Consider the following 25421-nt stretch of genomic DNA (forward strand, 5'->3'; position numbering starts at 1 on the left):
TATCAATGCACTGAAAAATTGTCTTCCAGCTTACTAATGACCCCTTAAGTGCTAAATCGAATGGACTTTTTACTCAGTCCTCAAACTCTCCCCAAACCAAGTGAAAGGTTTATACATTTTCCATCAAATTTTCAAATTCTGGATTTTATCATTAGCCATTCAACACATTTCAGTTCACAAAATAACTCAGTACCTACTATGCTCTTAAAAGGTAATACAGAAGAGGCAAACTAAACTAATGCCCAAATGACTACAGAACAAAGGCCAAAAATGTCACAAGTAATAGGACAATCCAAATGCTGCTTGGATTCAGGATCCATCCTGAGCAGTGATTCCTGATTTTGCATTAGAATCACCTTGTAAATTGTGGCACTTTCATAAGAATCTAAAGACACTGATCTTGGGCATCCCTATTCTTTCAACTGTCAACACATTTCTGACGTCTCAGGTAGGGGAAAATAAAAAAAATTCAGAGGTTATATGATCAATCAAGGACTCTGGCAAATAGTTTATGTTTTGACAGATGAAATTTTAAAAGACGAGTAAGAAAAGCCCACAGCATACTCATAGTGTAGGGAGAGGAATATAAAACTCCCAAGTTGAAACACTCAACCAATCAACTATTTATTGTCTATGCAACTCAGGCAAATCACTGAGTTTCCTCACTGGTAAAAAAGCAATGGGAATTACTTAAGCAGCTTCTTGTGAGGTTCCAATGAGATCATGTATGGTTGAAGGTAGTATACAAAATGGTCAAACAATTCAATGAAGAGGGGCGCCTGGGTGGCTCAGTGGTTTAAGTCTCTGCCTTCGGCTCAGGTCATGATCTCAGGGTCCTGGGATCGAGCCCCGCATCAGGCTCTCTGCTCAGTGGGGAGCCTGTTTCTCCTTCTCTCTCTGCCTGCCTCTCTGCCTACTTGTGACCTCTCTGTCAAATAAATAAATAAAATATTAAAAAAAAAAAAAAACAATTCAATGAAGAGTGCTCTTATTAATAAGGAAAAGTCAAGTTTGGTCATGTAAGGATCTAAGATTAGAAAGGAAAAGCAGCCAATTTCCTGGTAAAAAATAATGAAAGTCCAACAGACAGTAAAGTATAACAACAGTGAATAAAATCATAGGGTTAATGAATTAGGCTTCTGAAACAAATTTCTATAAAACATTCCACGGGGGGGGGGGGGGGGGGGGGGGGGGGAACAGACCTTCAGGAAGAAGAAAATGCTCAAAGGAGATTGGATGGAGCAAAAGTGCTGAAAAAAATCAAGCTGAGGAGTGAAAAGAGTTGCGCTCAAGTTCAAAGTCAAAAGTCAAAGACAGATTTTCTTGTCACAGTTTTTCTCTCTCCTCTTTACAGAGGGAGAGATGGCGAGAGGAGCAAGGGGACTGATAAAAAGACTGGGACCCCAAGTCCTCTTGTGTTTCCACTACTATCTACATACTCATGTGTAGGTGATTACAATTCTCTGGGACTCAGTTTCCTCATTTTCATTACGAAAAAAGGGAGGGGGGTGTAATTAAAATAGGTCACAGATAGGGTTTCTGCTAACCCGAACACTAGATGCCTTTAGGAACCAAGTGCTAGCTATACTGCTATAACACCCCTGAGAACATTTCGTTAGAATTCCACTAAAAAAGAAAAATTAAGGAGAATAACAGGAGCAGAAATAAACATAGGAATGATTAAAGTCAAAAATCCTTATAAGGATGTGCATTATTAAAGGCAGATACTCTACTGGGCTCATTAGGAACCAAAATGACTCTCTGACTGATAATCCTCTGTATGTGTATTTTTAACCTTAAACTATCGTGTAAGAGGTGATACTTACATTAATGGATTCAATTTGTCCAAACTCTTCAAACAGATTGGTTAAATCTTGCTGGGTCGCCTTCTTATCCACCTGACCAACCCACAAAGTAGTACTACATACTGTCAAGACATTAAAGAGACAAATGACCTAAATCACACAGACACAGCTATTTCTTTGAAGCAGTTGAAGAAAAAGCACTAATAAATAAGATTCAAGCTGGATATTTAAAACAGGTGACATTTTTATCTGTTATGCTAAAAATGAACTAAAATCTCAGATGTTCATCTACACCGACTGCAAATCAACCTCTTGTGTGTTACCTGATCTCAAACTTGGCTGCATACTTTAATCACCTATGGATACCTGGGTCTTACCCTAAAAGATGAAGGGCTATGGGGTACAACAGGTTGGAAATTGGGAATTTAAAATTCTGTAGGTAATTCTAATACGCAACAAAGTCACAAAAACACTTTTCACTACAATCCTATCTCTGCAACTTTAATACTCTGTGATGGAATGATTAAGTGGATGTTTCTTCCTAATCAACAGTTAAATCTGAAAACAGCACCTTATCCTTAGATAATGTGCACAGAGATACACGGGGGAAAAGGCTAAATTTGAACTCCTTAACTTGTTTTCATGAAAAACTTAAAAGATATTTTAATTGCAGGAAGTACTTCCCTTTAACAAACAGACCTACACACAAGACCTGTCGCCTACTTTAAGCTGTACAGTTCATGACTCCATGAACATTTTCTTTTCCCGAAAACACTTGCAAAATATTAACAACAGCAGATACATTTGTGGAGTTTAATAAGTCTAGATTTACATCAATGTCATTTTTAAAGACAAAGTTTCCATCCTTTTGATGATTTTTTATCTATTATGGGGCAGGCCTCCAGCAGGTTTTTTTCTAGAGCTAATTTAACCCCACACTAGTGACTACTGCAAGATCTCTACAGAACGAAGGTTTTTTCAACCAGGTTTCTCTACTCCAGCTGGTTTTAACTCAAAGGTCTTCCAGACCTGTGTTAGTTTTAAGAATCATTCAACCGGGGCGCCTGGGTGGCTCAGTGGGTTAAAGCCTCTGCCTTTGGCTTGGGCCATGATTCCAGGGTCCTGGGATCCAGCCCCACATGAGGCTCTCTGCTCAGTAGGGAGCCTGCTTCCTCCTCTCTCTCTCTGCCTACTTGTGATCTCTGTCTGCCAAGTAAATAAATAAAATCTTAAAAAAAAAAAAATCATTCAACCAACAGAGTCGCTGGTAATGTTCTTACCCTATTTGTCTTTGCCTCACACAGTCTCACCCTATGTACATATAATTTAATATTCAACCAAAGTCTCAAGGCACAATATATTAGTTTTACTCTATTGCTGTAACAAAATACCACAAACTTAGTAGCTTAGAACAAAAAAACATTCTCTTACAGTTAGGGAGGTCTAAAATGGACCAACAAGCTTGCATTCTTTCTGGACACTGTTAGGGGAGAATTTGTTTCCTTGGCAAACTGCCTACATTCCTTGGCTCATGACCCCAACTTCAATCTTCAAAGCCAACAGTGGAGCATTTACCTATCTTCGTCTTTCTTCCATCTTCACATCACCTTTTCCCTCTGACCCTCTTGCTTCCCTCTTATAAGGAAGGACCCCTGGATTACACTGAGCTGTTCTGGATAACCCAAGTTAATCTTCCCACACCAAAATCCTGATTAATCACACCATGTGATGTAACATATTTACAAGTTCCAATAATTTGGCTATGAACATCTTTGGTCCTGAGGACCACTATTCAACCTACCACAAACCCTCAGCACATTTTTAGACCTCTTTCACAATAGGTCCCACCACTTCATTATTCTTTCTACCACATCACAGCTGCTTTAATTTTCCTGAAATATGTTCCCTGTTTCCTCTACTGTTTCAAGGTAGTCTCTCCACAGTTTTTCTCACAGAGAACTTTTTTTTTTTTTTAAACTCAGAAAGTAATAATGAATCTCCCCCATTCCACGGCCGGTGGTGGGGGGAGGGGAGGTGCACACGACGATGATGACAGGCGGACACTGATTCCTAGAATATTACTGCTTGTTGATGTTTCACACCCACTGCACTATTCATGTATACTCTTGTGTTCAAAGGACCAATGGTAGGGAAATACTACCTTATGTGTTTAAAATGCACTGGGGCCACATGAAATTGCTTTGGAGTAAGGAGAGTTTTGAGGCAAATACTGAGGGATATACTTTCACTGTATTTTCTTACGTGCTTTCTGAATTTTCTTTTTATGGTGTTTGACTCATGAAAGAAAACACAGCAACAGGAAATTAACTCCATGGTGGGTAACTATGGTGGCAGCTATAATATGGTAAGTAAAGTGAGGAACTAAATGGAAGAGACTCCACATAAAAGCCCTATCCTAAAACGGGTGAATCTGATTGTCCTAATGGTATCATGAGAAGGGAGGCACAGCATAGATTTTATGGTCAGATCTTTGATATTACTTCTTTATCAGATAGCACTACAATGTTTGAATTTGGTCTCTCACCCTAAGGAGATAAACAAATTTTCAGACTTAGGAATATCAACATTATCAAATTAGCACTTGCTCTCACAATCAGGTAAGATTCTGGCAAGACAGCCACAGCTTGCTGAAAATGCCAGAACGTAGGAAGAGGCTGGATGTTGCCTTTAATTATAAGCCTGGGTTTCCAGGATGATTCAGTAGTATAAATTATAACAATTATTTATCTATCTCCACAGCAGAAAGAGTTTATTAAGAGACTTTCAGAAATTAGACAACCCCATCAGTGTTCAGCTCTTGGCAAAGAATGACATTTCACCCCATTTTACACATTGTGCTCATCTGCAGTATGTCTGTTCACCTTAGAAATCATAACTCACTAGGAATCCTTCAGAAATAATCTGGTACTACTTACATTCCTGCAGAGTAAACTCTCCTTCAAACTCTCACTATTAAGAAATTCGTTCTAATTATGCATTATGAATTAACATATAAAGGAGGGAAAGTTTGTACAATGGGAATCTCTCCCTTGGTGCCAATCCAGTAAATTTACAATTAGCTTTAAAATCTATATGCTTCCTTCAATAATTATTCCCCAGACCTGGTGCTTAAACTTGGCTATGACACTCTGAATAGAAACCACAGTGTCTATGTAAGAGACAGTAGGCCTAGTCCACTTAATATGTTATGAGTCAAGTTCTATATTTTCCAATTTGCGTTTAAAAAAAAAATCAACTCTCAATGATCTTAGTGTTTCATAAGAACCTGTTCTTCCTTTTTCTTTTCTCCTCTGTCACTTAACAAAAACCAAGGATAAAATTATTCATTTACTAAAGTACTTTTCAATTTCTTGGTCTAAAAATACAGTTGACTTTAGCAGTTAATCATTTTAACATCTGTTGAAACCAAAGCTTTGTAAAATTATGTCACTTACCACTTAATGTTTTAGATCTAATTGGAGGTAATCCCTTCTTCTGTCGTTCTTTCTCCCTTTCTCTCGCTCTCCTTTCACTTGAGTATGAACGTGATGACTTCCTCTTTCTTTCTCTTGAGCGTGAGCGTGATCGCTTTCTGTGTTTACGTTTTCGAGAACCAGACCGTGACCGAGACCTTCGTTTTCTGGGTGATCTACAAAAAAAAAATCTTACTTTACTTCTAATGACAATATTATTCTTCTGTCAAACTTCTCACTTATAGGTAAGGGCGGAGGGGGGCCACACACATACACACACACACAAAAGGTTGTTTTATATTTAACTACCTCTTAAAAAATGTTTAAGTAGAATGAAATATCAAACATGCATTTTCTCAAACCTATGTATTGCTCAAGCCCATACTGTAATAGATGTTTGTTTGCAATGATTCGTACTAATACCAGGAAGAAGAGAATCAGATTCTATCCACTAAGAATCCAGTAAGATTCTATCCAATAATCCTTACTTTCTTTTCTTCAGTGTCCTCCAACTCATTTTTCAAGAAAGAGTCAAGAATAAGAATGAAAGACTAAAGAAAATTTTAAAATCCTTAGGTGATAAAATTATATTCTTAAAATTAGGAAACAGAGAATATTTCCAACAGGGCATTAGGTCACTAAAGAATTCTACTTGTAAGTTTTCAGCTTCTAAAATTTCAAAGTGCTTGACTTTAAATACAGGTGTTACTGAAAGTTTCTTCTTTTCCTGTCAACCACACATCACTGTACTGCTTCAAAATGCTTAATAAGGAGGTTTGTTAAGACAAAGAAGCTGTTAAGATTTTAGCTCTAACACTGCATTTGCTTTGGTTAGATTACTCACTGAGCTGAGATGGGTTTACAGAGAGTAGAACTCACAGGCTCTCATTTACGAGACGTAAATACAAATAACTTCTTGAAACAAGTAAGAAATGACTAATAAGTCATCAAAGATACTGCCCTTCTTCCAGCATATATTGCTCAGATTTTCAGGGATATTCACGTGCAGAAAATAGGTTATATTCATATTAAAGACTAATGACTTAAAGTTTTAAGACAATTTGTAGCAAAAACAATATATATAAACTACATGAGAATTACCAGGTTAAGGAAATCTCAAATCAAATTTGAATAAGCACGTACATTAATGAGATTTAGCCATGTTGAAAAGTTAATAAAGAAAACCGTTAGATATACTTTATAATAATCTGATACTATGCTTAATATTTATAAAAATAATTCTTGTAGTTTGTTTTATGATTACTTTTGGTATTATTATAAGATGAAATAAAATCCAAGAAATACAATAGAATTTCTAACACTGTTCCTCTACAGCTTGACTGAACAGTACTGAATAGTACCCTAAGCTGCATATAATCATAATATTATTAACTAAAATCAGGTATAATCCCAAATTCAAGTCTTATGATATGGCTAATTGGCTACAATTAATGTATATTATTCAAATAATGGCCACAGATATGCCCAATTAAAAGAGGACAAAGAATTCTTCTGTTTTTGAAATTCTGAATTACTTCTTTCTGGACAGTATGTCACCTTAAGAAAAACATTCCTTTAATCTTGATACAAAGAAAAAGAGCCCACTTTTAAAAGTTCACACACAGCTACTCTTAAATATTATTGTAGAACCTTGAACGAGATCGTGAATGTGTTCTTGATCTTGAGCGAACAGCCACTTTCTTTGCTTCTTGTTCGATGATCTCCTCTTCCACTCCATCTTGCCCTTCATCAATATCCATATCCTTGAAAGTCAAAAGAACAGCAAACAAAATGGCTTATTGAGATGCAATATATACTTAAAATTGTGCCTTAAAAATATTCACCATAGCAGCATTAATGCCTAATATTAAGTAACATGGTTAGTATAGAGCTTAAGTGTGAGGAAAAATTTAGGACATTACCATTATTTTGCATAAAAATAAAGTATTTTACATAAAATAAAAACATTTACCATATTTTATAATAATATTTTCCTCTAATTAATTTAGAAATTTATGACCTAGAAAAACATTAACTTTTTACCTGTTGCTGAATATCTATAGAATCATCCAAATTCGCTTCAGGTTCAAGGAAGTGCTGCTGACTGCTCCCTTGTGATGGTGAGGCGGAATGCTCTGATCCAAATGTTCCCTCCTGACTATCCTGAGGGGTTGCCTATTGAGAATGTATACAGACGCACAAACATTAAGAAACCATGCACATTATTACAACAGAATTTAAACATGCAAACGTCACAATTAAAGTTTTAAAAAGGAGCCCAACACACATAGAAATCCCACATTAAATCATCTATAGTCAATCTAAAATCACACTTTTGTACAACTCTAAGTTTACTTAAGAGCATGGGACACCTCTATAAGAGGGAGAAGACTCTATTAGAATGGTAAGATCAAATAGCTCTTCAAATAAATTTTTTTAATTGTGGAAAATATAATCATTATACTTCTAAGAATAAAGGTATTACATCATAAAAATATGTAACAGCACTAAGTTGAATAAATCTAGAATTTCAACGGCAATTAGCATTTTTTATATTAGCATTTTTATAAAGGCTGACCTTCCTAGTACTAGAACTGAAGAAAAATCACCATGCTTGAGAAAAACCACTTTATAGAAAGTAGATAGCAATAACTCTGTAAATGCTATAAATTAAAATGCTGTACTACTTTTAATGTGAAAGTACTTTACATTAAAGAACTAAGTCACATATTAATGTGTAGAGGCAAAACAAAGCTCAAGTATCATCATCAAATTAACTGATCTAGTAAAACAGTTCTCAATTTGGGCTTTCTCAACCTATATTAGGATGTACTTTGAAATATGTAATATATTTCAGAAACTAATAAGAGGTAGGCAATGAAGACTAATTAAAGGAACATTTAAAATTTGAATCTCCCCCCTTTTTTTTTGCTGGGACTAGATGTATAGCAACTTAATATAGTCATACTACTTATTGATACTTAATAGTATGAATCCAATTTAGCAACTGCATATACTACGGTGTTAACTAAAAGTAAGAATACTAATTATGAAAACATCTTTCCACATAAACTTTTCTAAAACATCTTTGCAGGTGTTCAAGATTAATAAAAATAATTACTGGTAGTACACAAGCTGGGAGATATTAAAATAATTAACAAAGAAGAGTAACTCAAAAATACTAGTCCCTCATTACAAACTCTGTGATTGTGAACAAGTTACTTGAACTGTGAAATTCAGTCTCTTTATCTGTAAAGCACAGTGACTACGGACAACAGTATTATAAACTTCAAAGTTGTTAAGAGACTAGATCTAACTGTTCCCACCACAAAAAAAACTATAGTTTTAGGACATGAGAGAAGTGTTAGCTTATTGCAATATATAAATGTATCAAATCACAATGTTGTACACATTAGTTACGTATCTCAGTAAGATTTTTAAATTCTTATTCTAATGACATCTATCTGAAAGAAAAAGCATAAAAATTTAGAGCCAAAAAGGACATTTAAAGAACTGTTCCAAGTTTCTCACTTTATAAAGGAACAGGTTCTCTAAGAACAAGTAACATTTTCAAGGTTTAGAAATAAATGAAAGCTAAAGTAGAAGAGACTTCTGTGAAACACCTATTACATGCCACAGTACCGGCCAAAACATCAATAAGCAACCACTCTTCCCAAACAAACCAAACACATTTTAAGCAAAGTCCTGGCTTACCTCTTTAAAAGTATAGTAACAACAGAATTCTTAACACAGAAAGGGAATTTTCAGCTCCATCCGAAATCTAACTGGTCCTCAATTTAGTATGCATATATTCTTCACATCATTTATCTTACTTCTCCATTTATCTTAAGCTTCATATTCCCCCCACCCTTGTTTTTTACCCTTATTTTCCTATTTAATGGTTACTTACCATTTTCTTACTTCTCCATTTATCTTAAGCTTCATATTCCCCCCACCCTTGTTTTTTACCCTTATTTTCCTATTTAATGGTTAATTCTTGGTATAACCAACCAAGATCCACTGCAATTAACTTTAGTATTTGAGTTTTACCCATTTGGAAAGACTGTAATTTCATGACCTTTATCCTTCGTCCTTTTTTTTTATATTTATTCTTTCTTAGAGATCTTCTGAAGAACAAAGAGAAAATGTACTTCAAAATTCAACTAAGAGATGCCGGGGCGGCACACTTAGTTAAGCAACCAACTCCTGATTTCTGCTTAGGTCATGATCTCAGGGTTTTGAGGTAAGCCCCCACTTTGGGCTCTGCACAAGTGCAAAGTCTGCTTAGGAGTTTCTCCCGCTCTCCCTCTGTGCAGTCACGTGCATGGGCGCTCTCTCAAAAAAATAACTATTAAAATAAAAATAAAAATTCAACTAAAAATTATCCTAGTAACTTGGAATTAGCATTAGGTCCATTGGACCCTTTGCTGTATCTAAGACACGTTGTGGGATTTTAGATATTGAAACATTTTGCTATTTCATCATCCCAAGAATTATTCTATTATCCATCTATTATTCCCAATTATTTCAAGAAAGACTAAAATAATACAAAAAAGAAAAAGCAATGTAATTGCCAAGAAGGGTGATTCAATAGTGAAGTAAAATCATAATCACCCAGTTGTACTGCATTACCAAAAATACTGTTTATTTCAAGAAGATAAAAATAAGGCCAGAGACACTATCTTTGTAGTCTGCTTTATGCTTTCCTGGAAATAGAGTTGAATAGATTTTTCCATTTCTGTACGTAATGGTAAGGAGAAGAAAACTGATAGAGGAATATATTTCATAATTAGTAAACAAAATAGTAGAACATGATACAAAAAGGAACAGCATTCTAGATTCTAGTGATTAGGTATTAGTTTAATACCTAAGTGAACTATGAGTTTTCAGATGGTCATAACCTAAATGTATTTCTCAAACTCCCAAAACTGATGGCAGAAAAATGTGTCTCTAGGGACAAAAACAGGGTCTTTCCATCCACTTAGTTAGTTAATAGGAAGGACTTTACTTGCAGTATTTTGCAATAAGAACCTGGACTGTTCTATTTTGCTAAAAGAATGTGTGACATTTGAATTTAATGGACACAAAAATGTGGACTACATTTCAATTATGTAAACTAAAACTGCTCATCAAGTATTTCCCCCTATCCCTTTTAGTCTCACTTCTGTAAACTATCTGTGAGATAACTTCACATATATTTTAAAAGGATCCATTGGACCCAGGTGGCAAGTGACAGCTTTACTGATACACTGATATACATCCTTAGTATATATCCTGGGATACACTTCTAGTTTCTTCAATGATGTCCTCATGTAAAGCATCAATACTGAAAAAATAGAAGATAGAATACTAAATACTGAAAAAATAGAAGGGTAACAGCAGCTAGCAGAGACTTCAAAGCTGGATTAATACTCATGAAGTGTCACGTTTTGATCAGTTATAGACACATGTTCCTCCATTTTTTTCTGTATAAGTGACAAGAATCACTGTTGAAAGCCTTACTGAAATCCACACATGCTAGGCTTAATCCTACAATTGCAGTACCATGAAATGCAATTTATGTGAGCCGAGACATCACATCACTTAAAGCAACTCAAGACTCTTAATATTATCACCCATCTTAGGTTTTATCATGTTCAATTCTACTCTTTCCATTACATACTCCTATATATAAAAAAAAAAAAATCGAATCAAAGTAAGTTACATATGATAGCTCTTCATTATTAAGTGACTGTACCTTCCACAATCTTTCTATTCCTAACATTCTTTCAAAAGCCCTTTTCATCAGTCCTACCATTTTCACTATAAGTATTTTGAGCTATAGCTTTCCTGACATCTTTTGAATATCCTGATAAAACAATTATCAATATCATGAACTAGAACTTACTTCAGAAAAGGGCAATCATTCTCCTTCCAATAGGACTATTACTCCCTTCATAATTCAGCCACTCCTTGAAGTGCTCCATTTTCAGTGGTTTTCTATTGTTAGGGATACTAGGTATCAACTCACATGCAGGTGTGGTCAGGGCTCCAATGAGTAGGGTGCCACTGGCAATCCCATTCCTATCTTTAAGACACCCTAAGAACTTTTAGGTGGCCATAAGGAGCTCACTGGTAAACAAAAATGTTTCATTTTTCTGCATTATTTCACCTTATCTTCATCATATGAAAGCAATCAATAAATTACACAATTTATTAAATTTAATGGTTACCCTGCTGATACACTACTTTCCAATTGGAAATTTGTCACAGGTTTTGAACACCATCTACCTGATTCATTAGGAAAGTTGCTTTTCTTTCACCACTCCCTTTCTTCAACACTCACTTTTGAACAACAAAAGCTTTTAACAACATCTAATTCTTTGAAAAGGATCTAATTTTCTTAAAATTTTGAGATTATGTATTAACTAAGCCCAGAGCTCTGTTTTTCTTTGGTTGGTGAGATTCTTAAGACAGAATAGCCCTGAAAAATGGAATGGGAAGAAATGAGAGATCCAAACAAACCATGAGCAATTCCTAATTATGGAAAAGAAACTGAGGGTTGCTGGAGGGGGGATGGGTGAAGGGATGGGGTAACTGAGTGACAGGCATTAAGGAGGGCACATGATGAGATGAGCAATGGGTGCTAGGTGTAACTGACAAATTCCTGAACTCTACATCTGAAACTAATACTGTATTATATCTTGGCTAACTGATTTTAAAGAACAAAAAAGAACAAAAAGAAAAATGTTCTCTCAAGTTCCTAGGAATTTTCACTTCAATAATTTGGTGTTAATTTTAAGAATACTACTTTGATTTTACTGCTTCTTCTACAACTCTTGAAGAGAAACTGGAACTAAGACAATTAACACTGCCACACTTACAGATAGACAAATCTGCCGTTGGGTAACCTCTTCCATCACAACTGCCCCTTGCCCCTCTAACAGCTCTGTGGTGTTTTAATTACATGACTGACAACTTGTTTCTTTTCATTGATTTACAATTTGTGTTTTTCTTTAAACAACATCCAAATGTTCTACATTGTGCTCTACCTTTAAAGTTCCTGAATTCTCAGGCAGATATATCTGCCTGACATGAAATAGTGTAGTAGATGTATCTACTCCAACCATTTCTATCAAAATTATTCCTTCAAAACAAGATGCAGAATTCCATTCTCATAATCCAAGTATATGTTCCAACCTCAGCAAATACCATTAATATCATTTTAGGCTTACTATTTGATTTAAAAGGGTAAGTTCAGACCCCAGCAGCGTCCAAGGTTTGTTATCCCTTTAAACTAAAATAACTTTCTCTCTCCTTTACTTCCACTGTTCTTCACCTGTACCTCTATTACAGAAACTAGAATTCTGCCCTGTGTTCATACAGATGTACATGCTCCAGCAGAGAAGAGATTATTTGAGGCCAGATGCTTTTTTGTTCACCTGTGTTCATCTGTGTATGTATCATTTGCCTAACAACGCATTGCTCATATTTTAAAAAATGTTTGGAGTATGACTTAGTAAAGTTGTGGATATTAGGAAGAAGTGTGATTGGGTGGAATTTGAAAACACTCATGTTCTAAACAGCTTATATATGCAAGTATTTCTCAAATGGAGGAAAAACAGGCTTTGTAATGGATTAACCCTGCCTTTGAAGTTTGACAAATTTTATCAATTCTAAAGTATGATTCTTCTTCACACATTATCATCCCTGTAATTTATTAAGGTTCTTTTAACTCTGTAAGATGTACTTTTGAAGTGATTAAAAATTCTTAGCTGTACATAAAATAACAGTGTGTCTTGGGGCACCTGGGTGGCTCAGTGGGTTAAGCCTCTGCCTTCGGCTCAGGTCATGATCTCAGGGTCCTGGGATCAAGCCCTGCATCGGGCTCTCTGCTCAGGAGGGAGCCTGCTTTCCCACCTACTTGTGATCTCTCTCTCTCTCTCTGTCAAATAAATAAATCTTTAAAAAAAAAATTATAAAAAAAATAAATAACAGTGTGTCTTAAGACTAATGATACATCTGATTATCTATACAGTTTTGCAATGGATGTTTAATTTCACTACAGTACAATGGAAGTCAAAATGCTATCTCATAGCATTAAATGTAATGCATGCCTCCTAAACTTCCTGCACACAGCAGTAGCCTAATTAAAGGAGTAATCTATTTTGCCATCATCACTCTCAAGAAAAGCAAAATCGTCATGACCTTGCTTGACAGGGAACTGAGTAGAGAAAAACACATGGAGTTTTAAGTTGTATATACCGAAACACCACCTCTGTTTTCTGTTCTCCACTGCTAGCGTACCAAGCACATGTATATATCCAGAACACATTCTGGTAACAGAAAGACTATAAATGTTCTGAAAAGGCTGACCTTCCTAGTACTAGAACTGAAGAAAAATCACCATGCTTGAGAAACACCACTTTATAGAATGTAGATAGCAATAACTCTAAAGACCACAAGATGGAGTTATAAACCTTTTGAGGCTGTTGCTGTTCTAGGAGCTGCTGTCTGAGATGTTCAAGGTTTTGCTGCTGTAGTTGTTCAGCTATCTGATGAAAAATGGAATTGTTCACAGATTCTGAAACATGAGAACTAGAAAGAAAAACAAGTAGAAATATATTTTAAAACACAGTAAAGATAATACAAAAATAACTGATTTTTAACCTCCCCCATGCCAATTAAACAAAACAGACTCCACTACAATGTTTACTTTTGAAATATTAACAGAAAATGGAATACCTCAGAACATTAATATGTTAAAAGAGAAAGATACTCTCCAATAATCTTTCAACAGGTGGATAACATGTTAAAGATACTCTGATGGAAGATCTGTTATTATGGTCTCACACTATTAAATACATATAAATTAGTATTTTTTACATTAGAGCACTTTAAGAAAATTTCAATGAAACATAAAAACAGTTAAAAGTATTTAAACATTGTCACTTTAACTCCTTCTCTAACTATAAGATAGTGGGAGAAATGGTCTATCATCAGTACATGTGAAATCAACAATTGTAATTGACCATAAACTTTACAAAACTAATCTGCTTTCTTTAGAAAAGCATTCACATTATTAGGTATGTTAACAGAAACAGTACTTAGATAAGAGGAAATAATAATTTAACTATACTCTGGGAAATTCACACCTGGAATACACCTGGAATTCTGGGTGCCACAAGGTAAGACATGAACAAAAAAGAGGGCATCCCAAAAGGGGCAATCAGGATGGTGAGAAGTCTTGAAACAGTTGAAAAAAAGTGTACTTCATCTGGAGCAAATAAACCTAAGGGGAAGAATGATACCTAACTTCAAATATTGTAAAGGCTAGGTCTCAAAAGATAATGGAGCAAATTTGTTTCCTTGCTTCAGAATGCAAAACGGATCAGTGTGTATAAAGTAAATCAAACAGGATTCAGTAACAAAGATTATTTAACTTGTCATCAAGAAGGCATTAAAACATTATAAAAATTCCCTATCAGAACCATTAAAGAAGATTCTTACGTTGTTCAGGACACTGATCTACACAATCTCAAATGTTTCTCCTCTAACTTCGTAATTCATAATCTAAAGTATTAGATTTTAAGTTTTCAAGTAAAATCTCTTTACCAAAAGGACATATGTATTTTTTGTATTATATAAATATATTTTAAGACATATTATCCCAATATATAAAATTAATGGGCTCTGCTTGAAACAAGATTCCCAGAGGCATTCCCTCCATTCATCATCCTCCATCCTCCCTCCTGCCACGCCCCCACTCTCCAACATCCTCTCCCCCACTGGTCCTTTCTCAAACCTGCAAGAACCTAAGGCTAGACAGAATTGCTTGAGAAAAGAAAATCACTGATCTAAATAAAAATGTACAATCCATTATCTTTAAAAAAAAAAAACAAAATCCCTATAGTCCCAATCCTTATTTCTGATTAGTAAGATTCACTCCCAGAATTCGGGAGAATTCCTAGAAGTGGACACTAACACTAGAAGCAAGCCTCTTTGCTATTATTTCAAAAATTCTTACAATTGAATAAAATGCCTAATACAGATATAGAAAATATCACAACTATATCAACTTCTATCAATTCTCCTATAAAAAATGTTGACATATCCCAAATATTTGCAAAGATCTGAGAAAGGAGGCAAAATAAATAGGGAGGCAACAAGACAGCAACTCTACCATCTTTCTGTAATGTTAGAACTCAACAGCCTGAAATTTTATCCCAACTTATTCAAAGTATACTTGGTAGTTCAGACAGCAATGTCCCATCCAATGTTTATAATAACAATGGAAAAAATTATGGAAATAAAGAAAAAAAACAATTCTTACAGTTGAGAGGCTGAAATTTCCTTTTTGGGTTCTTCACTATGCTCAGAATCTTCTCCAAAATCAAACCTATCCATCAACTTCTAAGTCGGGGGGGGGGGGACAGGGGGCGCGGTGGGAGAGGGGAGGAGAAAAAGACAAATTAAAAGGGGCTTCACACAAAAATAAGTAACAAACGCTATTCTGAATGTCAATGTCATCCCATTAATTTACCCCTATCACATTAATACATAAATGTTTTATGTAATTTTATGCTATGCTATAATAAAGCATTTGAGTGAATCTTTAAAGTACTTTGATGTACACTGCCTTATATAACAAAACAAATCACAATACAGGATTAAATACTAATGCTCTACAGAAGATAAGATGGGATTAAAATAATTAAATGGCTTGCCAATAGTAATAAAGCTTGATTTAAAAAAAACATCTAGGTCTGTAATCAGTGGATCTATTCCTAGTATATTTCTCTTCTTAGGATGGTCAACTGTCTTCCCAAGGATCAATTTGAAGGTTTTTTATGTGGTTTAGCTAATTTTTTTTAAGTAGGCTCCATGCCCAGTGGGGAGCCCAATGTAAGGTTTGAACTCATAACCCTGAGATCAAGACCTGAGCTGAGATCAAAAGTCTGAGGCTTAACTGACTGAGTCACCCAGGTGACCCCTATGTGGTTTAGCTATTAAATTTTCAATTAAGCTAACAGATAAAAATGTCTAAGTAGTATAATAAATCAGTATTTATTTTCCTAAAAAAATATAGTAGCAGAAACAAAAATAATGTGTAACACTTCCAAGGTATTTTAATGTTCTCCTAATTAATAAGAACATCGAGATAATCCTACTACAAATTATACATGAAAGATTTTCAACTTTAAAACCACTATCCTTTATAGTTAGGCCTAACTTATAAAGCACAGTGGTTTTAAAGTTAAAAATATATATATTATACAGTATAGTGCATACTGTGATAGTTCTATAATAAAATATAATGTACAGAATTAGAATCCACATGATAGCATATAGACTTTAATACTTCTTATAGAACAAATCTGGTAACTTAATTTCTACCTTGTTGAAAGCCACTCCCTGTTCCAAGGGGTTCAGGGTGTTGGCTGCAGCAGCTGCAGCCGTGAGCTGTGCCGTGAGAGCCTGCAATTGCACAACCAGACCAGCATCCAGGGCCTGCAGAATTGAAGGCTGAGGCTTCTGCTGCTGTAGCTGTAAAGTTTGTATTAACTGCTGAAGCTGAAGGAGAAGAAAGGAAAATTATTACAAACAGATGCTGGGTTTTATCTGTAAGAATGCCAATCTTAGTCAAAAAGATTCACTGTTACACAGTCTTTGGAGATCAAGAGAAAACAGATACTAATTCAAAATAAGGTAGTTTTTTAAAAAAAAATTTCGTTGTGTGTGCCATCTTTAACAGTCCTTAATAAGTTTGTCTTCCATCTGGAAAGCCAGAGAACTTTAAGCCAAAAAAAATGGTCATACAATGACCAAGAATTCACTACATACAAACTGATTTTTTTTCACTAAGCTTTTCTTTTAAAGATTTTATTTATTTATTTAGAGTGCGGGCGCAAGCCGGGAGTGGGCCAATGGAAGAGAGAATCCCAAGCAGAATGCATGCTGAGCATGGAACCCAAAGCAGGGCTCCTGAAGGGGGCTTCCACATAGGGCTTGAACCCCTGACCCTGAGATCACAAGCTGAGCCAAAATCAAGGGCTGGAAGCTCAACTGACTGAGGCACCCAGGTGCTCCGTCACTAAGCTTTCATTCCTTCTTCAATTAACTCCTTAATCTCTGTAAAAAACAAAACAAAACAATAACAACAACAAAAAAAGCACCGACAACAATTGCTTTTGCTAGCTTTCAGATTTACCATCAGATAACACATTTCCTGAAAGCAGGAAAGGCAAATAAGAAATTTGCCTCTTGGAGTACTCTGAAACTAAGGAAATTAAAAGTGAATAGTGCCAGTAAGAGTTGAAATCAAATCCCTGTTCCTTCTATTCATCCACTCTCTTAAAAACCAGAAACAACAGTAAGATCCTGAAGATATTTCACAGTTAAGTAAACCCTATATACATCTTAGAAGTAATTAATACTTTCCTAATCAAGATCTAAATCTGACTTGAATCTGAAAATGATCAATTTACAATAGTAATAAGATATGTGTACTGTTTAGGTGAAGATTAACTTACAGTGGGAGAAGGTACAAAAGCCATCCCAGATGAAAGTAATTTCCTGCCCTCTAAAACAGCTACATTAAGAAACAAACTAGAGTCATTTGGCTACCAAATAAACTGTAACTACAAACTACTAATATGATAGCAAAGAAAATAATACCAAAATATATGATAGCTTAGTTACTGCACTGAAGAAGCTCCAGAACAGACAGGATGGTGAGAGGGAGGAGGAAAAGGAGGAAAAAAGGGAGGGAGAGGAAGAAGGAGCGGAGGGGCAAAGAGAGAAGAGGGTTACTGCCATATTTTCTCCTTTACACATTTTAACTACTCCTTTTGACATCAGCATTTTTCCAGACAGCACTGTTACTGTTTCAGTCAGGTTCAAACCAGTGCGGCATCCTACTTTCCTTCTACTCTTGACATAATAGTAGTCTATCAATTACTAGGTCTTCTTAACTCTCTCTGCACCATTTCTTCTGGAAAAGTCACTTCTCCTGCCAAAAGTATTTATTTTAATAAGTATCTTTTAAAATGAGAACATTTGCTTTATGAATTATTTTCAAAATATCATTAATCACAAGATTAAAATTAATAATTTGATAATTTAATCTAATATCCAATTCAGTTTCCCAATTGACCCCCAAAATGGATCTAACCTAAGACAATAACTAAATTAGGTTTTACATTTAAAACTCTAGAATGGTCCCTTTTTTCTGAAGAGTGTACTTTTAAGAGGGTCTGCTACCCTACTATTTCTCACATACCTATTACTTCCCTTTTATCATTCTTACCAAAATAAAAATACTTCCTATCCCTAGGCTTCTTGCCTCTCCCACCCACTAAAGTACTGTTCAGATCGATGACTTCAATATGAAAAAGTTCCTCACTGCTTAGCGTATGAACTCCTTGTTTTTCAGCCCATCATTTCCATCTTTTGAAATCAGATCCACATTTAGGTCTACCATGTCAACTTTGTCATCATTAACTTACATGCACAGGCCCTCTAACCTTCCAAACATATCAACTCTGAAACAGCTTTGCATATCCAACACTGTTATGCCTCCATACATCATTCACTCATTCTACAAAAATGTACCAAACATCTGCTACAATCTAAACACTGGACAAAACAAATGAAAAAAATTCTCATCCTTGTAGAGTATATATTCTAGTGGGAAGAGATAGAGAATAAATTAAAAAGTTGCATAATGTAACAGAAAGAAAGTAGGTGATATAAAAAAGGAGCATAGGGGATGAAAAAATGTGCAGTTTTAAGTCACTTTTTGAAGGCTTTACTTAAGGTGACACAAACAAAAACTCGAAGTAGCTGAAACCTCATGAATATCTGGGAAAAGAGTTCGGGGGAAAGAGGGGTCTTATTGCACAGATCACAATTAATTTGGTTTTTAAAGGACAGGTAAAGAAAAGAGATGCGAAGAATGGGCTATCCTCAAACCCTACCATGAGAGTTCCATTTTAAGTCTCACTTCAAATGGCACTTCCTCAAAAACACCTTCTCTTGGCAAACCTCTCTAATTCTGACACCTTTTCCCAAACCCAGTCACTTTAAATAAAAATTCTCCTGTTTTAAGTCATGTATCACCATCTAAACAAAGTTTTATACTTTATTTTTTCTCCCCTAACATAGAAAGACATCTTTCCTAGGAGAGAGGACATCCCTGTCTAATTACTGGAGTAACACCTAATAATTTTTGCACAAATTATGTACTGAGTCAGTATTTTGGTATGAAATGAAGTTTTTATAAAACAGCACATAGGAGCGCCTGGGTGGCTCAGTGGGTTAAGCCTCTGCCTTTGGCTCAGGTCATGATCTCAGGGTCCTGGGGTCGAGCCCCGTGTCGGGCTCTCTGCTCAGCAGGGAGTCTGCTTCCCCCGCCCTCCGCCTGCCTACTTGTGATGTCTCTGTGAAATAAATAAATAAAATCTTAAAAAAAAAAAAAAAGTGCATAGAACAATGCCTTACTAAACGAAAAAGCAAGTTACAGAGTAGTATCCATAGTGTGATCTCCTTTTTACAGAAATAACATACTCTTAAGGTGGTACAGTATAAAAAAATATATTAAGAAAATAATGAGTTCTAAATCACTGTTGATTTAACCAAAAAAACTGCTCACCTGTTGGCCTTGAGGACTTTGTAAGATCTGAGCTACTGCTGCAAGTGTATCTGTGTTTGTTATCTGAGACACCCACGGATCCGGCAGACCTTGGACCACATTGGCTGGAGTAACAGGTGTCACAGGAGTTCCTTTTAATAAGACATCACACCCACCCAAATAAATATTTAAGTAAATAAAAGTAAGACTTGGAAAGGTAGAGATATTTGCTTTGACACTTTCATCAAATATATACAAATTTAGATGTTTTTATTTTATTGTCTAATTACAGAATTAGGCAGATTGGGGGGGGGGGGGGACCAAAAGGATCTGTCCACACTTGTCTCATTAACTAAACTACTACTTTAAAGAAGGCTACAATACTTAGAAATCTTTAAAAATCTTATTACAGAATAAAATTCAAGGACATGAGGAAATGTTAAAAATATAATCAAAACATTAGAAAACAATATGTATAATATAAAACTCTTTTTCTTTAAAAATGGATGTGTATATGTACAGACACAGACTAACACAACAAAAACTAAATATATACCAAATGTTAATTCCTGAACTATGGTAACAAATTCTAAAATGTCATTTAAATACACTTTAAAAAACAAGATTTTGAGATTATTACTAAAGCATTCTTGGCTCCATTGATAATTTTTTTCAGGGTTCCTTATAAATATTAAGTTTCACTACTATACTACAACTTGATTTACATGCAAGTTTATGGACAGCCTAAACCAGGAAAAAACTTAAGTGACATACCATTTTCCCAAAGGTCACTAGATTTATGCTTCTAGGATTTCAAATATTCAGCTTTTTAATTTTTAGAAAAGAACTATACACAAATATAAATTCTCAGTTTATTTTTCCTTCAAATTACATTTCCTTTCAATTACTTAGTGCTAGATAAATTCTCCTACACTGTCAAATTGTTACTTTATAAATGAATAATCACCGGGGGGGGGGGAATATTTAAAAAACAAATCTCTATCAAGGTAACATACCTGGGGTGTTGCTCATAGCAGCAGTAGTACTGGCCAAAACAGGTGTGACAACCGGGGGAGGAATCCCTGCTGCCATGTCCAAAAGAGGCTGAATAATCTCACTCTTAAACACGTTATTCTTCTGCCATAAGTTTAATACTCTCACTATTTTACTCTAGAAGAAAAAAGAAAAATGACACTTTGATTTTTTACTTGCAAAACAGCACAGTCATTTCACACAGACTACTCAAACAGTGGATGGAAAGGCTAAATTAAAATACTTCTGTAGTACTTCCCGCCTCTGAAATCATGTTTCTGTAATTGTGATTTGCTAATCTTAATACACTTGAAAGAAAAATGTTCATTTTAATAAATACACAAGGTAAATGAGAGCTACATTTTGTAGAAGAAAGGAACGGCAACTAGGTTCAGCTTCTATGTGAGGTCTAATGAGATCGATGGAGAGGTTCGCCTGCAGACTATATAAGTTGCTGAGGTGATCAGGATTTACCTCAGCACCAAAGCTATACTGTCAGGTGATTTTAACTTCATGTTTTAAACAAATAACAAACTTCAAGACAAAGTCTTTATCTAATATGACCTTTTTTTTTTAAGATTTTATTTTATTTATTTGACAGAGAGAGAGATCACAAGTAGGCAGAGAGGCAGGCAGAGAGAGAGGAGGAAGCAGGCCCCCCGCAGAGCAGAGAGCCCGACGCGGGGCTCGATCCCAGGACCCTGAGACCATGACCCGAGCCGAAGGCAGCGGCTTAATCCACTGAGCCACCCAGGTGCCCCGATTTTATTTATTTATTAGAGAGATAGAGAGCCCAAGTAGGCAGAGCACCAGGCAGAGGGAGAGGGAGAAAAGAGGCTCTCCACTGAGAAGGGAACCTGATGCAGGGCTCGATGCCAGGACCCGGGGATCAAAACTGAACTAAATGAAGGCAGCTGCTTCAGTTTAGCTGACTGAGCCACCCAGGCGGCCCCTAACATGACTTTTTAAAACTTTATTACTGCAATCAATCCTATGAGAAAAATAAACTAAATTTCCAAATCAGTATCCCAAAATATATAAACTTCGAATACCCTTGAGCATATATAAAGAACCCTTTTTTATTCTCTCTCAGGGTCCAGAGTCTTTTTACATGGTACAGAATATTTATTCATTCAGATCTAGAAGACTTACTAGTGTGGGTACCCTCACTACTAAAACTCTACCACAATAAAAGAATTTTAAAATGCAGAAACTCATTTTAGACCCAAAGGCACCTCCAGATTTAAAGTGAGGGGGTGGAAAACAATTTACCATGCTAATGGACATCAAAAGAAAGCTGAGGTGGCAATCCTTGTATCAGATAAATTGGATTTTAAGCCAAAGCCTATAATAAGAGATGAGGAAGGACACTATATCTCCTTTAAAGTCTGTCCAAAAAGAAGTTCTAACAATTTTAAATATCTATGCCCCTAACATGATAGCAGCCTATTATATAAACCAATTAATAACAAAAATCAAAGAAACACATTAACAATAATACAATAATAGTAGGGGACTTTAACCCCCTCCCTCACTGAAATGGACAGATCATTTAAGAAAAGATAAACAAGGAAATAAAGGCTTTAAATGACACACTGGACCAGATGGACATCAGAGATATATTCAGAATATTCCATCCCAAACCAACAGAATACACATTCTTCTCTAGTGTACATGGAACATTCTCCAAACAGATCACATCCTGGGTCACAAATCAGGTCTCAAACGGTACCAGAAGACTGGGATCATTCCCTGCATATTTTCAGACCACAATGCTTTAAAACTAGAACTCAACCACAAGAGGAAAGTTGGAAAGAACTCAAATACATAGAGGCTAAAGAGCATCCTAGTAAAGAATGAATGGATCAACCAGGAAATTAAAGAAGAATTTAAAATATTCATGGAAACAAATGAAAATGAGAACACAACTGTTCAAAATCTTTGGGATACAGCAAAGACGGTCCTGAGAGAATAGTATATAGCAATACAAGCCTTTCTCAAGAAACAAGAAAGGTCTCAAATACATAATCTAACCCTACACCTAAAGGAGCTAGAGAAAGAACAGCAAATAAAACCTAAATGCAGCAGAAGAAGAAAAACATTAAGTATCAGAGCAGAAATCAATGAAACAGAAATAAAAAGAATAGTAGAACAGATCAACAAAACTAGGAGCTGGTTCTCTAAAAGAATTAGTAAGACTGATAACCCCCTGGCCAGACTTACCAAAAAGAAAAGAGAAAGGACCTAAATTAACAAAATCATGAATGAAAGAGGAGAGATCACAACCAACACCAAAGAAATACCAACAATTATAAGAACATATGACAAGCCAACTATACACCAGCAAATTTGACAATCTGGAAGGAATGGATGCATTCCTAGAGACATATAAACTACCAAAACTGAACCAGGAAGAAATAAAAAACCTGAACAGACCCATAACCAGTAAGGAGATTGAAGCAGTCATCAAAAATCTCCCAACAAACAAGAGACCAGGGCCAGATGGGCTTCCCAGAGGAATTTTTAAAGAAGAATTAATACCTATTCTCCTGAAACTATTCCAAAAAAGTTAAAATGGAAGGAAAACTTCCAAACTTATTTTATGAGGCCAGGATTACCTTGATCCCAAAGCCAGACAAAGACCCCATCAAAAAGGAGAATTACAGAGCAATATCCTTGATGAACGTGGATGCAAAAATTCTCACCAAAATGCTAGCCAAGAGGATCCAACAGTACATTAAAAGGATTATGCACCACGACCAAGAAGGATTTATTCCTGGGCTGCAAGGTTGGTTCAACATCCACAAATCAATCAATGTGATACTATACAAAGGAAAGAACAAAAACCATATGATACTCTCAATAGATGCTGAAAAGCATCTGACAAAGTACAGCATCCTTTCTTGATCAGAACTCTTCAAAGTGCAGGGATAGATACATTCCTCAATATCAACAAAGCCATCTATGAAAAATCCACAGTGAATATCACTATCAATGGGGAAAAACTGAGAGCTTTTCCCCTAAGGTCAGGAACATGGCAGGGATGTCCACTATCACCACTGCTATTCAACACAATATTAGAAGTCCTAGCCTCAGCAATCAGACAACAAAAAGAAATAAAAGGCATCTGAATTGGCAACAAAGAAGCCAAACTCTCACTTTGCAGATGATATGATAATCTGTGTGGAAAACCCAGAAGACTCCACTCCAAAACTGCTAAAACTCTTACAGAAATTCAGTAAAGTGTAAGGATATAAAATCAATGCACAGAAATCAGTTATATTTCTGTATACCAACAGCAAGAGAGAAGATAGAGAAATTAAGGAGTCAGTCCCATTTATAACTGCACTCCAAACCATAAGATACCTAGGGATAAACTTAACCAAAGAGGCAAAGACTCTGTACTCAGAAAACTGTAAAGTACTCATGAAAGAAATTGAGGAAGACACAAAGAAATGGAAAAATGTTCCATGCTCATGGCTTAGAAGAAAAAATATTGTGAAAATGTCTATGCTTACCCAGAGCAATCTACACATTTAATGCAATCCCTATCAAAATACCATCAACTTTTTTCAAGGAAATGGAACAAATAATCCTAAAATTTATATGGAACCAGAAGAGACCCCAAGTAGCCAGAGGAATGTTGAAAGAGAAAGCCAAAGTTGGTGGCATCACAGTTCCAGACTTCAAGCTCTATTACAAAGCTACAATCACCAAGACAGTATGATATTGGCAGAAAAACAGACACATGGATCAACGGATCAGAACAGAGCCCAAAAATATACCTTCAATTCTATGGTCAACTAATCTTCGACAAAGCAGGAAATAATGTCCAATGGAAAAAAACAACAACAACAACAAAAAAACAGTCTCTTCAACAAATGGTGTTGGGAAAACTGGACAGCCACATGCAGAAGAGTGAAACTGGACCATTTCCTTACACCACATGCAAATACAGACTGAAAATGATGCAAGACCTCAATGTAAGACAGGAATCTATCAAAAACCTTGAGAAGAACAGGGGCGGCAATCTCTTTGACCTCAGCCGCAGCAACTTCTTCCTAGAAACATCGCCAAAGGCAAGGGAAGCAAGGGCAAAAATAACTATTGGGACTTCATCAAGAGCAAAAGCTTTTGCACATCAAAGCAAACTGTCAACAAAACCAAGACAACTGACAGAATGGGAAAAAGTATTTGCAAATGACATATCAGATAAAGGGCCAGTATCCAAAATCGATAAAGAACTTATCAGACTCAATACCCAAAGAACAAATAATCCAATCAAGAAATGGGCAGAAGACATGAACAGACATTTCTGCAAAGAACACATCCAAATGGCCAACAGACACATGAAAAAGTGCTCAACATCACTCGACATCAGGGAAACACAAATCAAAAAACCAGAGTGAGATACCACTTCACACCAGTCAGAATGGCTAAAATTAACCAGTCAGGAAATGACAAGTGTTGGCAAGGATACAGAGAAAGGGGTACCCTCCT

General features: G+C 35.7%; 1 protein-coding gene across 3 annotated transcripts in view; it reads right to left on the reverse strand.

The window, feature by feature from the left end:
* Positions 1-25421, reverse strand: part of SCAF8 (SR-related CTD associated factor 8) — a 347831-nt gene that overhangs the window by 273343 nt on the left and 49067 nt on the right. For all 3 annotated transcript variants that reach the window (XM_046004859.1, XM_046004858.1, XM_046004856.1), the window contains exons 6-14: positions 20906-21059; positions 19911-20041; positions 16655-16831; positions 15591-15670; positions 13738-13855; positions 7322-7453; positions 6929-7041; positions 5261-5454; positions 1827-1927 (exon numbers count right to left, since the gene is read on the reverse strand). In XM_046004859.1, the coding sequence (XP_045860815.1) occupies positions 1827-1927; positions 5261-5454; positions 6929-7041; positions 7322-7453; positions 13738-13855; positions 15591-15670; positions 16655-16831; positions 19911-20041; positions 20906-21059 (1200 nt within the window). The remainder of the gene's footprint in view (positions 1-1826; positions 1928-5260; positions 5455-6928; positions 7042-7321; positions 7454-13737; positions 13856-15590; positions 15671-16654; positions 16832-19910; positions 20042-20905; positions 21060-25421) is intronic.

This window comes from Meles meles, chromosome 5 (genome assembly GCF_922984935.1).
Source record: "Meles meles chromosome 5, mMelMel3.1 paternal haplotype, whole genome shotgun sequence".
NCBI classification, from domain to species: domain Eukaryota; kingdom Metazoa; phylum Chordata; class Mammalia; order Carnivora; family Mustelidae; genus Meles; species Meles meles.